We start from the raw sequence: 15826 nt of genomic DNA, 5'->3' as shown, positions 1-15826 counted from the left end.
GCACACTCTGCTCCATGCTAGGAGCTGTAGTACCTGCATTAATAGACAGATCGCAGCAAGTGTGAATTCTGCCACCTCTTGCGATCTGTCTATTAATGCAGGTACTACAGCTCCCAGCAGTGAGCAGAGTGTGCTCCCTGTTGGGAGTAGTAGTACTTGCAGTTAAGGAAAGATCACAGCAGATGTCACTCCTGACACTCGCTGTGATTCTCCTGTATAATGTATAGATGCAGTCGGCCACTCTTCTATGGTCCCCTGCACTGACGTGTATATACATATATTCATTTTTCCCACAGAGAGTTGTGATTGGCTGGAACCATCTGGCCAATCACATCTCTCTGTGAGAAGTATGAATAGGTGTATATATATATATATATATATATATATATATCTACAGCAGTGCAGGGGACCATAGAAGAGTGGCCGGCCGCATCTATACATTATACAGGAGGATCACAATGGGCAATCTGTCTATTAGTACAGGTACTACTACTCCCATCGTAGAACATTGTGTTCCATGCTGGGAGTAGTAGTACTACCTAAAAAAAAGTGAAAGAAAAAAAAAGTGAAAAACACACACACTATATATTTTTTTAAATGTCAGCTCCATTTTTAGTGCCCTGCCCGCACACATAAATTGATCCCTGTTTAAAAATGTATTAAAATTTAGTTATAAAAAAGATACATTTCGTTAAATACTATTTTTTCCATCACTACTGTATCTTTTTTATTATTACTTTTTTTATGGTAACCTACAAAATGTTATTAAAAACGGTATGTCCCTCACTTTTTTGGATTGCTAAAGTCCAAAAAAGAATAAAAACCGCCTGCAAAAACACCAAAGTTAAAACCCACATGGCGTTTTTCTTGAAGTTTTTTCCCTCCCATAGACTCCCATCTATGGGAGAAAAACGCGAAGATTTCAGGGAATAAAACGCCATAGGCTCAACATACTGTGACTTTGCAAAACCGCCAAGAAGCTGAAAAACGCCAAAAAAGACTGAAAAAATTCCAAAAAGATTAAAAAAAATCACCAAACTGAAAAATGCAAAGTGGAAAAATGATTTATTTTTCATTGATTTACAGCTAACATCTGGTCACAGCATTTTTTTCAATGAAAAAAATGCAATGGAGGCAGTTTTGGCATTTTTGGGGGGCAAAATGCCAAAAAAAAGGAAAAACAAGTGGAAACTTACCCTTATTCAGATATCTGGAGTGAAGAAGGACTTTTTACCCAAACATGGGAAATTGGCATCTGCCTTATGAGGATTTTTTTTGCCTTCCTATAAAAATAACACAGTAGTTATATGTGGACTTGATGGACTTTTGTCTTTTTTCAACCTTTTCATCCATTAAGAAATGCATTATGTAAAAAATACATTATTGTAAAGAATGCATAAATAACTGGTAACAATGGAATAAGAATCTGACATTTATTCAGTTTCATCCATAAAACAACTACTTTAAGTGCAAAGTTTTACTATTCTTCATGTGTATATGTTTATAGTGGGATTACATATCTTGCAGTCATTCCTTCCTTTTCCCCAGCAGGTCAGTTTTTCTGTTCATTTCAGGTTTAAATAAAATAATGAAACATTTTGGGAAAAACACCCACCCTAAAAGTCCAGCACTGGATGCCATCACTGCAAAGATCTCCACAGCCACCATGGATTTCCCTGTGGTGCTCAGATAAGCCGGGATCATGGCGATCCAGACACTGCAGAACAGCAGCATGCTGAAGGTGATGTACTTGGCCTCATTGAAAGTGTCCGGTAATGTCCTCACCATGAAAGCCAGAACAAAGCTCACCGCTGCCAGGAACCCCAGATAACCCAACACAGAGTAGAACCAGATATCTGAGCCTGTATTACACTGAATGATGATCTTCCCAGGATAAGACTGAGTGTCCAGGTCCTGGAATGGGGGAGAGATAGACAACCAGATAACACAGATTACAACTTGAATGGAAGAACACGACAACACTATGGTATAGGGCAGCTTCACATTCAGCCATTTTCTCCAGGAGCTTCCAGGCTTGGTGGACTTAAAAGCAACACAAACCATAACAGTCTTGGCAAGAAGTGAAGAGACGGCGACTGAGAAGAAGACTCCAAAACTGGTTTCACGTAATCTACAAGTGACATCACTGGGACGACCAAGAAACAAGAAGACAGAGAGGAAGCTGAGGAGGATGGAGACCAGGAGGAGATAACTCAGGTTCCGGTTATTAGCTTTAACAATAGGACTGTCCCGGTAGGAGATAAATATTCCAAATATGGAGCCAGTCACAAGACATCCGATAATGGAGACACATGAGAATACAGAAGCCATTGTGTCATTCTGGTAAGAGATGAAATCTATGACTTTGGGCAGGCATCGGTCTCTCTTCTCATTTGGCCATTCATCACTTGGGCATTTCATGCAGTTTTCAGAGTCTGTAGGAATGTATCAAATAAATTACATGTTTAAAGCGTGTATTATTTATATAATCTATCTATCTTTATTTGTCTTATATTTCTATAATAAAGTCTCTGTATTATTGACCTTATTATACAGAATTGAAACCCTTAAGGATGCTGTCCTTTTTTTTGCAAATCTGACCACTGTCACTTTACATATTAATAACTCAGGGATGCTTTTACCTTTCATTCTGATTCTGAGACTGTTTTTTCATGACATATTCTACTTTAACAAAGTGGTAAATTTTTATCGTTACTTGCATTCTTTCTAGGTGAAAATACCAAAATGTCGTAAAAATTTAGAAAATTTAACATTTTTCGAAATTTGAAACTCTCTGCTTGAAAGGAAAATGGATTTACAAATATATTATATATTTATTCACAAATACAATATGTCTACTTGATGTTAGCATCATAAAGTTGACATGTTTTTACTTTTTAAGGACAAGAGAGGGCTTCAAAGTTCAGCAGCAATTTCTAATTTTTTACGAAAATTTCAAAATCTGAATTTTTCAGGGAACAGTTCAGTTTGAAGTGGATTTGGGGGGCTTTTTTGTTAGACATACCCTATAAATTACCCCATTATACAATCTTCACTCTTCAAAGAATTCAACATGACATTTAGAAAGTTTGGTAACCCTTTAGGTGTTTCACAGGAATAGCAGAAAAGTGAAGGAGAAAATTCAAAATCGAATGTTCTTGTAGAGCCATTTGTTGAATTTTTACAGGAGGTAAAAGGAGAGAAATCTCCCCAAAATTTGTGACCCCATTTCTCTCGAGTAAGGGCTCAGAAGGGAAAGAGCGACATCAGGATTTTGGAGAGTGAATTTTGCTGAAATGGGTTTTGAGGGGCATGTCGCATTTAGGAAGCCCCTATGGTGACAGGGAGAGGATAGCTTCAAAGGAGAAGCCGACTCCACGTGGCGCAGGACACAAACCAAGGTTTGTGTCCTGTGCCACGTAAAGCCGGCGTCTCCTTTGAAGCTATCCTCTCCCGATTACCTGTACAAGCCGGAGGGCTTCGGACACTTTTATACCATACGCTCACCCTAGTTGTGTATGTGGGTACACAACCTCATCAGGTGAGTGACTTACATGCATTTTTTAATTTCCACTTAATCCTCTTTTATAACACCACGGAGCGCTGTCACCTCCATTTTCCGATCCTATGGTGACCGAACAGCAAAAAAAAAACACATGGCATACTATTTTGGAAACTACACAGCTCAATGAACGTAACAAGGGGTACAGTGAGCCTTAAAACCCCACAGGTGTTTGATGACTTTTCGTTAAAGTTGGATGTGTTAATGAAAAAAAAATAATGTTTTTTACAAAAATTTTGGCTTTTCCCCAAATTTTTGATTTTTACAAGAGGTAATTAGGAAAATGCCCCCCAAAATTTGTAACCCCATTTCTTCTGAGTATGGAAATACCCCATGTGTGGACATCAAGTGCTCTGCAGGCGAACTACAATGCTCAGAAGAGAAAGAGTCACATTTGGCTTTTGGAAAGCACATTTTGCTGAAATGGTTTTTGGGGGGCATGTCGCATTTAGGAAGCCCCTATGGTGCCAGAACAGCATAAAAAAACAAACACATGGCATACTATTTTGGAAACTACACCCCTCAAGGAACACAACAAGGGGTAGAGTGAGCCTTAACACCCCACAGATGTTTGACGACTTTTCGTTAAATTCGGATGTGTAAATGAAAAAAAAAAAACATTTTCACTAAAATGCGTTCTTTTCCCCAAATTTCACATTTTTACAAGGGGTAATAGGAGAAAATGCCCCCCAAAATGTGTTACACCAATTCTTCTAAGTATGGAAATACCCCAAGTGTGGACGTCAAGTGCTCTTCTGGCGCACTACAATGCTCAGAAGAGAAGAATGGAACAGGTGTATTTTGACTTACCCGATGACCAGGCGGCTAATTACGACATCGTCAAGGGGGAGATTTTGGCAAGACTGGGGGTAAATGTGTGGGTCTGGGCCCAGCGAGTAAGGCACTGGGAGTATAAGCTGGCAGAGCCTGCCCGACTGCAAAATTATGACTTATTGCAGTGGCTGCAGAAGTGGCTACAGCCAGAGGTCCTGAGTCCTACTGCCATACTGGACCGACTCCTGGCTGATATGTTCTGGAGGGCTCTGCCTTACACCCTCCAGTGCTGGATTGGTCAGACGTCACTTAGTAACGCACTGGGTATGGTAGACTTCGTAGAGAGGTACAAGGCCACCATCAAACTGTGGGAGGGGGCAGTTGAACCCAGGAGGTCCCCAACCTTGCCCAGGCAGCTGGAAAGCCCAAAAACCCCTGCCTCATTGCTTTGTTTTGACTGTAACGAACTGGGACATGTTAGGGCTAATTGTCCCCTGCGGCCGGAACCAATGGACACAAATTATGCACTCAGGCCGTCCCTGTATGCCCAGAGACTGTGTGCCACCGGTATCCCCAGGGCAGGAGACTCGGGACACCTCCGCCAGCTGAAGGTGGGAGGTTGTGTGGTCAAAGCATTATTGGACTCTGGGAGTATGGTGACCCTAGTGAGGTCAAATCTGGTGCTGCCCACGGACTACACAGGAACACAGGCTGGGGTATTATGTATTCACGGGGACCTGAAAAACGATCCCACCGCCCTGGATTACCGTGTTAGCCCCAAGCTACCCCTTCAACTGATTATTGTTACTTTCCGGGGTTTGTGTCTTTGTGGCCCCAGATAAGAACTCCCCAGACCTGTGAGGCAGGGGTTTCCCCCATAGATTGGCCCTACTCAGGGATGACCCTGGAACCCTTGGAACCTGAGTCAGAAGTAACCATGGTTGGTGTGACCACTCATACAGTGGAAGAGACGTAATCGTCTCCACTTCAAGTAATGGTGGGAGATGTGGAGGAGCTGCCGTCAGGTCCCGAGTTGACAGACCTCAATGTCTCCGGAGAAAATTTAGGTACAGCCCAGCACCAAGACACAACATTATCTCAGGACTGGGAAAATATCTAAATTGTAGAAGGTGCACCACAACAATCAGGAGCCGAGAATGTGTACCCCCACTTTGTCGTCCATCAGGGGATGCTGTACCGGGTAAATCAGGTGCGGGGTGAGAATGTGGAACATGTTAGAGTTAGCCCATCAACATGTTCTAGGGGGACACCTGGGCCAGCAGAAGACGCAGGACCGAATTTTGCAGCGTTTTTACTGGCTTAATATGTATAAAGAGGTCGAGAGGTACTGTGAATCTTGCCCAACATGTCAAATAACTAGCCCCCAGCCACATTACCGTAGTCCCCTGGTTCCCCTCCCGATTATCGAGGTCCCATTTGAACGGATCACTATGGATCCGGTAGACCCTTTGCCAAAATCCGCTAGGGGGCACCAACACATCCTGGTAGTCTTGGACTCTGCGACTAGGTATTCAGAGGTGCTGCCTCTGCGACATTCCTCGGCCAAACTCATAGCTAAGGAGCTAATGGAGATCTTTTCCTGAGTGGGCTTACCTAAAGAGGTATTGACTGACCAGGGCACCCTGTTTATGTCAAAAGTAAGGAAAGAGCTCAGTAAGTTACTGCAGGTAAAACAGCTACGGACCTCCGTGTATCACCCGCAAAGAGACGGGCTGGTAGAAAGGTTTAACCAAACATTAAAAAATATATTAAAGCGGGTGGTGGCTAGAGATGGGAAAAATTGGAATCTTTTATTGCCCTATCTCATGTTCGAAGTGCGAGAGGTGCACCAGGCTTCTACTGGGTTCTCGCCCTTTGAACTGCTGCATGGCAGACATCCACATGGTCTGTTAGACAAAGCTAAAGAGGCATGGGAACAACAGCCCACGCCGCACAAAAGTGTAATTGAATATGTCACTCAGTTGCAGGAACGGATGGAAACAGTGTTGCCCTTGGTTAGGGAACATATGGAGGCAGCTCAGCGAGCTCAGAGCAGAGTTTATAATCGCCAGGCTCGGGTTCAGAATTTTATCCCAGGAGATCGGGTTCTGGTTCTGGTACCAATGGTCGACAGTAAATTCCTGGCTAGGTGGCAGGATCCCTACAAAGTGGTTGAAAAGGTAGGGGAGGTGACGTACAGAGTACACAAGCCCGGGCGAAGGAAGCCAGAGCAAGTGTACCATGTAAACTTGATAAAACCTTGGAAAGATAGGTAGAATAGTGTGGATGACAGCCACCGACCAGGTTTGTTAGGGGTGGAGTTTCCGTCCCTCAGTCTGGTGCAAAGAAAGCAGTTACCACAGTGAAAATTGCTGACAGCCTTTCCTCTGCACAGACTCAGGAGGCCAGGGCGTTCATCAGTAGGAACACCGATGTGTTCTAAGACCTTCCTAGGCGTACTTCTGTCATCTGCCATGACATTGTCACTGAAGTTCAGGTAAAAATATGGTTGAAACCATACCGGGTATCTGAGTCGCGGCGACAAGCCATCTCGGAAGAAGTACAGCAGATGCTGAAACTGGATGTCATCGAGGGATCAAAGAGTGAGGGGGCCAGTCCGATAGTCTTAATACCCAAGCCAAACGGTACGTTGCGGTTTTGTAACAATTTCCGCAAACTTAAGGAGGTGTCCAAGTTTGATGCATATCCCAAGCCCCGAGTTGATGAGCTTATTGAAAGGCTAGAACAGGCTCAGTGTTTTTCTGTTGTGGACTTCACCAAAGGGTACTGGCAGGTGCCCTTGACAGAGGCTGCCAAAGAGAAAACATCCTTTGTCACACTAGAAGGTTTGTTTCAGTACAAGGTGTTATCCTTTGGTTTACATGGCGCCCCCGCTATGTTTCAAAGGCTAATGGACATTGTACTTTGGCCACATCGTTGGTATGCCTCAGCTTATCTGGATGATATCATCATCCACAGTACAGACTGGGAAAGTCCCCTTCCAAAATAACAGGCAGTGGTAGATTCCCTTAAGAAGGCCAGGTTAAATGCTAACCCCCAAAAATGTGCCATAGGGTTGCAAGAGACCAAATACCTGTTGTATGTCATTGGGCGTGGAGTTGTCAAACCCCGGGTAAACAAAATAGGCCAACCGGAATTGTCCCCGACCTGTCACTATCTGACAGGTGAAGTCGTTCCTAGGAATGGTGGGTAACTATATGAGATTCATGCCCCATTTTGCTACGGTGGCTGCGCCCTTAACAGACTTCCTGAAGGGACGCAAGTCCGTCATGGTGCGCTGGAAAGAACTAGCAGAGCAGGCGTTTTCCGCTTTGAAGTCGGCCCTATGTGGGTCTCCAGTGTTAGTGACACCCGACTTCAAAAGGGAATTTGTGGCACAGACTGAAGCCTCTGAGGTAGGTCTCGGTGCTGTACTCTCCCAGGAAGTCAACGGGGAAAAGCATCCCGTTGTCTTTCTCAGCCATAAGTTGACCCCGGGCGAGACCAGGTATAGTATAGTGGAGAAAGAGTGCCTGGTCATTAAGTGGGCACTTGAGTTTCTCCACTATTATCTGTTGGGCAGGAAGTTCCGTCTCGTCACGGATCATGCCCCCCTTAAGTGGATGTGCAAAGCTAAGGACAAAAATGCCAGGGTCACCAGGTGGTTTCTGTCATTACGGAATTTCAAGTTTAGGGTTGAACACAGAGCAGGTCATTTGCTAGGCTATGCTGATGCCCTATCACGAGTCCACTGTTATACAAGTGTTCACCCCCTCGGGCTTGAACAAATGGGGGGGGGGGGGTATGTGAGAAGGTGAAAGGTATGGTGTTTGATGGGCGAAATGTGTCACCAAGGCTCCTGGCTTTGGTGAAGAAAGAGCTGGTATAATTCAGTGTCTATGGCCGTAGTATGGCTGGAAGGCCAATCCGGGACGGCTCTTACTGGGAATGATCAAGTGTAGGGTGGGGGTCATTTCCCACAATCCAGGCGGGCTTTTGTTGGCCTTAAAGCTAGGCTGCCTCACCAGCTGAGGGGGATTTGCTAGTTGCAACTAACAGTGCCAGAGAAAGCTGTATGTGGAGTTCTTGCCTGTGGTTGCTGCAAGAGTGAGCTGGAGGCCTGGAAAAGTCTTGCTTGATGCCGCAATGGCAGAAACACAGGTGAGAACAAACACCTAGGAAATACAGGTGGACTTTTATTACGTTTTCCTTATGTTCTGCATTTAAAGACTGTTTGCCGTGTGCATAGTGTGAATAAACACTGAACTTTGATTTAATTTGTCTCCTTGCCTTTATACTGCAATCGCACCAATCTGAAAGAGCGAGTCATCACAGAGGATACATTGGTGGATACTTATGCTATGTTTATGTGGCCACCTAGGGGTTCCAGAGGGGCCTATTGTCACCTAAAAAATGAGCTATACTTTCTGTAAAGTTTGGCTTTCCTACTATGGACAGAGGTGTCAGCAGAGAGCACTGTGGTCAGACAAAAGACACTTTTGTTTTTTCCTCATCACCTTCTAAAAATCATAATGCTTTTAGTTTTGCAAATATATTAAAAAAATGTGGGAGCTCAACGTAAAAAGAGAAGACCTATACCGAGGATACTGGGTGGCACATACCCATGTGCCAAGAAAGAGTACTAATAGTGTAAAAAGGGGTGGCAGTCCTGCTAGGCTAGGTCAGAGTAAAAGATATAAGGTACAAAAATTTGAAGAAAGAGAGAGAGAGAAAAAAGAAAACGTGTCTAAAATAGCATAAAATGATAACATTTATTTGGAAAAATCATGTGAGGTCTGCGGCGGGGCCCTTGTCGCTGACTGGTCACTAGATAAAATGGTTACAATGTTATAAAATGCTAAAAATATAAAATATACACAGTGGTATTGCACTTCACTAATTGGACAATGAAAGTGGGGCAATGGGACAGTGCAAACAGTATCTGTTTAGTTATACTGTAAAGTCATATTATAAGAGCCAGGATTAATCCAGAGGAAAGTACATAGCAAAAAAGTTGATAATCCAATAAGGCAAATTTTCAGTAGCTCTGGAGCCTCCCAGATTGGGGCCCACTATAAACGTTTTTGGGTGCAGAAATACAGGCGATGCCCCCTCTACCCCGATGGCATGGGGACTGAATGCAAGAGGGCAATCGCTATACAGTTCAGGCACTTAGTGCCTCTTACCGGCTACAGTGTGCACAGTCAGGTGAGTGCAGCTGTCCCGGCGGCACGGGAGAAATGTAGCACCCCGGTGCTGGGGGTTGGAGATGATGGCTGGGAAGCAGCGTGTGGCAGCGCTGTGAAGCTTAGCGGTCGTAGCAGCGTATGGCAACGCTGGAAATATCCTCTCTACCCCGACGGCACGGGGAGCAGGTGAGAGAGTAGGTGAGGAACGGCAATGCGGTAAAGATTGTCTCAGATGATGTGCAGGGTTGTCTTAACACCAGACGTGTTTCGGGGAACTGCGTCCCCTTTTTCAATGGTGGAGGTTCAGGAAGACTGTATGGGTCATGGCTGAAAATGTCAGTCTTTCATAACCCATTTTATGGGCGTCGTCCTTGTGTAATACAAAGGCTGGATGTGGGTTTTGGAAGGGAAGTGTCAGGGTTTACAGTTAGCTTCAATAAAGTTTTTGGACACGTTCAAAAAAAATAAATAAAGAATAGAATACAGAGAAAACAGAATTGCATAGAGGAATAAAAGAAAAAGACTTAATAAGAAAAATAGGGATACATATGATACTGTGTGTAATGAGAGTAGTGTTATGTTTCTAATTGGATAGATATTAAAAGGCAGTCTTTTACGTTCTTTAATTTTGGTTGCTATGCATTATGTTCGTGAATTTTGGTTGCTATGCATTATGTCCGTGAATTTTGGTTGCTATGCATTATGTTCGTGAATTTTGGTTGCTATGCATTATGTCCGTGAATTTTGGTTGCTATGCATTATGTTCGTGAATTTTGGTTGCTATGCATTATGTCCGTGAATTTTGGTTGCTATGCATTATGTTCGTGAATTTTGGTTGCTATGCATTATGTTCATGAATTTTGGTTGCTATGCATTATGTTTGTGAATTTTGGTTGCTATGCATTATGTTCATGATTTTTGGTTGCTATGCATTATGTTCGTGAATTTTGGTTGCTATGCATTATGTTCATGAATTTTGGTTGCTATGCATTATGTTCGTGAATTTTGGTTGCTATACATTATGTTCGTGAATTAGAGTAACGGATGTAGTGCATTGAAAGATAAATTTTAGAGTATTCTGACATGCAAAGGGAAAGGGAGAGAAAAGTACGGATACAGTAAAGATAAATGACAAATTTATTTATGATGCATATTTTTATAAATGTTATTTGAGTGAATACTGAATAAAAATGGTGATGCAAAAATGATAATGATGCTGTTTATGTGAAAGGCATGGGAAAATGGATCTGAAAATGTTTGCCTGGTCAAAAATGATTTGACAGGATACTCGTATTTCGAATATCCAGTGATAAAAAGTGATGTCATATGTTTGAGCACTGTGTGTGCAGATTTAGAGACTAGCCGATAAGGCTAATAATTAATATATAATGATAATAAAAAGGGGGGGGGGGATTCAAATGTTAGGAACAAACCAGAGGTGATAAAAAACTGGTATAAAACAGGTTGTGAGATGGTGATAAAAATATAGAGAATTTATTTAGAGTGTATATGAATATTGCTATATGTAAAATGGGGGTATGAATATGATACAGTGAAGAATAAAATAGATGTGGGTATAAATATGATGTGGTGAAGGAAAGGGACGGGTGTGATCGAATAGAGCCGATAGAATAGATTAAGTAGATTTATATGTTCATATGGTGTTTATTTACAATAAAATATGTATATAATAGTGTAATAATTTATACCTATAAAAATTTGCACCCTACTTATAATTAAATAAAAATAAAGAATTTTCATATATGGGGGGGGGGGGGGGAGGGAAAGGACTGGGAAATGAATAGTTAGGGGGGGTATGTTTATAAAAAGCCGAATAATTCTAGTTCTGCATTCAAGCCTTTGGGTTCGAGGCTGCCAAACTCATAAATTTTTCGTGCCTCGGCTTTTGACATTTGTATAATAAAATTGCCACCTCTCCAATTTCTGAATAGCAGCAAAAGTGAATTCTGATGGGTCTGAATTGTGGTATTTGAGGAAATTGGCCGATAGTTAGTGTTTGTAGCTGCTTTTTTTTATGTTCTATATATGTTCGGCTATACGTGTTTTAAGGCAACGTTTGGTCCTGCCGATGTACTGTTTTTGGCAGCTGCATGTAATGATGTAGATAACACCCTTGGAATTGCATGTTAGGAATTGTTTAATGGACCACTGAAAGTTATTTGAGGTAGAGGTTACTTTTTCTGTTTTCTTTGGAAATTTGGTGTTTTTGCAACCTGAACAGGTGCCACATCTATGAAAACCGCCGGTGGTCAACCATGTGCCTGGTTTCCTTTCTTTGATGTTACGTACAGTGGGAGACACTTGAATGCTCAAATTGGGTGCTCTTGTAAAGATGATGGGAGGTGTGCTGGGGAGAAGAGGGCCTATTATTTTGTCTTGTAGAAGGAGGTGCCAATTTTTCGAGCAAATTTGTTTAAGTTTTTTATACTCTTGATTAAAAGGGAAAATTAGACGTGTTTTATTATTATCACCGTTGGATGGTCTAGTTTGTTCCTCAAAAAATTCTTGCCTGTTTAGTTTTTCGACTTTTTCTTTTGACTTTCTAAGTGTTTTAGTGGGATAGTTTTTAGCCGCAAATTTTTTGGTGAGATCGACTGCTTCTAACTGATATTGGGTCTCGTCAGTGCAATTTCTTTTTATCCTTCTGTATTGGCCAATGGGGATATTGAGTAACCATCTTGGTAAGTGGCAACTTGAAAAGAGGATAAAACTGTTACGTGCTGTTGGTTTGGTGAAGGTGCTGCAAACTAATTTCGTGGGGGTGGATGTGATTAAAAGATCTAAAAATTCAACATGTGTGTTGCTAATATGTGAAGTAAAATTCAGGTTCCAGGTGTTGATATTTAAGAAAAAAAAGAATTAAGTTCTTCCATGGGTCCGTTCCAGATTAAAAAGATGTCGTCTATGTAACGGCGCCAGAGTACCAGACCCGCACCGAGCCTTGGGGTAATATTGCTGTGCTCCCAGTGGGACATGAATAAATTAGCATAGCTCGGTGCGAATCTGATACCCATGGCAGTGCCGTTAACCTGTAGGTAAAAATCCCCTTCAAAATAAAAATAATTGTGAGTTAAAATGTATTCAATGGATTCTAGAATAAAAGATGTTTGCTCGGGTAAAATTTTGGCTTCAAGTAGGTGATATTCTACTGCAGACAGTCCCAGGTTATGCTTAATAACCGTATAGAGGGAGCTGACATCTAGGGTGGCTAAAATATATTTTTGATCCCAAGGGAACTGTTCTATTATCTGTACAATCTGTGTTGTATCTTTTAAGTAGTATGGGGTGGATTGTACATGGGGTTGCAGAAATTTATCGATATATTGAGACAGATTTGATGTTAAGGAGCCTATACCCGATATAATGGGTCGGCCGGGGGTGTGTGTAGGGTTCTTGTGGATCTTGGGGATACAGTAGAATACCGGTAGTCGTTCTTGTGTACCGAGGATGAACCTAGTCTCTTTTTCTGTTAAGATCATTTTTTCTTGGGCACGGTTGCACATAGTTTTAAGTTCTTTAGAAAAGAGGGGTAGTGGATCGCTATTGAGTTTTTTGTATGTATTGGAGTCTGATAGTTGCTTCAGACACTCTGAATTATAATCTGATGTGTTTAATAGGACTAGACCACCCCCTTTATCGGCTGGTCTGATGGTGATCTGTCCATTTTTTTGGAGCTCAGTAATGGCCATTCTTTCTTTATATATCAAATTTGGTTTATTGATCTGTCTAGTTGGCAGTTGGGATAATTCACTCTCTACTGCATATTTAAAAGCAGTTAGAGCTGGACCTGCTTCTTGTCTCGGATAAAATTTAGATTTGAGGGAGCAATCTGTGTGTATAAAAGGGTCTGATCCTGATTTTTGGGGGGAAGGGAATGTTTCAAAAAATACTTTTTGAGGCATAATTGTCTGATATATTTTTCAATCCCAATATAAGCATTGAACTTATCTAGTGGATGTGTCGGGGCAAATTTAAGGCCTTTATTAAGAAGTTTGGGCTGGAGTAAGGATGTGTTCGCTTAAATTGATGATGGCACTGGGTTCTATTGTAGTTTCCCTATTTCGGACGGGGGTTGTGTCTGTGTATTTGATTCTGTTTTTTTGTCTAACCCTCTATTTCTGGGGGTGGGTGCAAGATTGGGTGTTGGGGTGTTGAGAAGGGGTGACGATGGTATCTGGTGTATATCTGCTGTGGTGATGTGCTTCTTGACTGGGGGTGGGGGTGGGGGTGCTTGATTCTGATGTGTGGAATTGGGAATCGGATGTGATGTGGGTAGTAGTGGAGAAGGTCTTGGCGCGGGTTGTTAGTACGATAATAGTGGAGGGGGTCTTTGTGTGGGTTGCATGTGAGGTATATGTGGACATCTCTTTTTGTAAAAGTCCATTGTGTGATTGTTTCTCCAAGATTGATGGTGAGCGTGATTGGGTCTGTTGTGCCACTGAGGTGAATGTTGGGGGTAGTTTTGGTAGGTTGGATTGGGTTTGGAGGTTCTCCAAGGTGAATGGTGTGCGCGTGGATGATATGTATGGTGGGATCTTGTGGACTTTCAAGGTGAATGGTGTGAATACTGAGGTTTGTCTAAAAAAGGAGAATTGGGTTCAGTGAGTGGTGCATATTTGTTCTGTGTAGGAATGTTATAAATTGATTGTTTAACTGATGTATCCGGATTGGGTTTGGGATTGTTAGAGAGCCATAGTAATTTTTTTATATTTACGCTGGATATCTTTTTCTAATTTATCTAGTTTAAAGCATATATTGTTTTGATATTTTAGATAGAGTTCATTTTGCTCATATTTAGAAAGTTGATCTTTGATAGACACCAGTGTATTATCAAATTCTTCTAACATTTGTTGCTTTCTCTCTATGATTAATTGTATAAGGATACGTGATTGCTTCTTCAATGAGTCGTGCCATTTCTTATCAAAAACCGGACTTGAGAGGTCAGATGCCGGTGCTTTATGTAATGTTAACCCTTTAGGGATCATGTCCAAGGTTAGGAGATGTTGCAGACTTTTGATTTCCCACTGTTGCTTAAGCCTTTTAAAAGAAATATTTTCAAGTTGCCTGAAAGTATTGGACATATCTGTGTCCGATTGTTGGTATACTTTGGCAGGTTTAGTGGGGTCTGCAATATCATCCTTAAATTGGAAATTTTCAATGGCTTGTTTTTTGGACTCTATGTGTTTCCAGATGTCCATACTGAAAATGAAGATAAGGGAGATCAGAAAAGATTTTACGGAGCACTAACACCTTGGGCAAAGAGAATTGAAAATATATATATTGCTTTTAGTTTTGCACCTACAGACCCATATGAGGTCTTGTTTTTTGCGCCACTAATTTTACTTTGTAATGACATCAATCATTTTACCACCCAATCTATGGTGAAACCAGTGGGACAAAATTGGAAAAAAATGAAATTTTTTTAATTTTGGAAGCTTCTGTTTCTACACAGCGCACTTTTCCGTAAAAATGACACCTTATCTTTATTCTGTAGGCCCATACGATTAAAATGATACCCTACTTATATATATATATATATGTTTGATTTTTTTTTTTACTTCTAGCAAAAATCGTAACTACATACACCAAAATTTATACGTTTAAAAATGTCCTCTTCTGACCTCTATAACTTTTTTATTTTTCCGCATACAGGGCTATATGAGGGCTCATTTTTTTTGCGCCGTGATCTGAAGTTTTCATCGTTACCATTTTTGTTTTGATCAGACTTTTGATTGCTTTTTATTCATATTTTTATGGTATAAAAAGTTAATCAATATACGCTATTTTGGAATTTGGAATTTTTTTTACGTGTACGCCATTTACTGTGCAGTTTTATTAACAATATATTTTTTATAGTTTGGACATTTGTGCACACGGCGATTCCACATATGTTTACTTCATTTACCGTCGTCAAGTTTATGAACATTATATTTGAATAGTTTGGACAATTATGTTTTTTATTATTTTTTTTTTTTTTTTGTAAAATGGGGAAAAAGGGTGATTTTTTTTTATTAGGGGTGGGGGTTTTACATAATCATAACATTTTTCATTTTACACTTTTTAAGTTCCCATGGGGGACTTTTAGATGCAATCATTAGATTGCATATACTGTATAATGCTATGCCTATGGCATAGCATTACACAGTAAGATCGGCAATCCATTGATATAGCCCGGCTAAAGCAAGCTACATTAGTGGATCAGCAATCAGTGATCGGCGGCCGGAGGCAGGTATGGGGACCCTCCTACGTCATTTAAGCTCACATAACCCCTGCAATCATG

The 15826-nt window shown here is 41.3% G+C and overlaps 1 protein-coding gene across 1 annotated transcript in view; it reads right to left on the bottom strand.

Moving 5' to 3' along the window:
* Nucleotides 1-1527: 1527 nt before the first annotated feature.
* LOC130355538 (vomeronasal type-2 receptor 26-like) overlaps nt 1528-15826 on the bottom strand; it is a 64680-nt gene continuing 50381 nt past the window's right edge. Inside the window, exon 5 of the mRNA XM_056559846.1 lies at nt 1528-2435. Coding sequence (XP_056415821.1) covers nt 1528-2435 — 908 coding nt within the window. The remainder of the gene's footprint in view (nt 2436-15826) is intronic.

Source organism: Hyla sarda, chromosome 1 (assembly GCF_029499605.1).
Source record: "Hyla sarda isolate aHylSar1 chromosome 1, aHylSar1.hap1, whole genome shotgun sequence".
Lineage (NCBI taxonomy): Eukaryota > Metazoa > Chordata > Amphibia > Anura > Hylidae > Hyla > Hyla sarda.
This window is presented reverse-complemented; position numbering and strand designations above follow the sequence as displayed.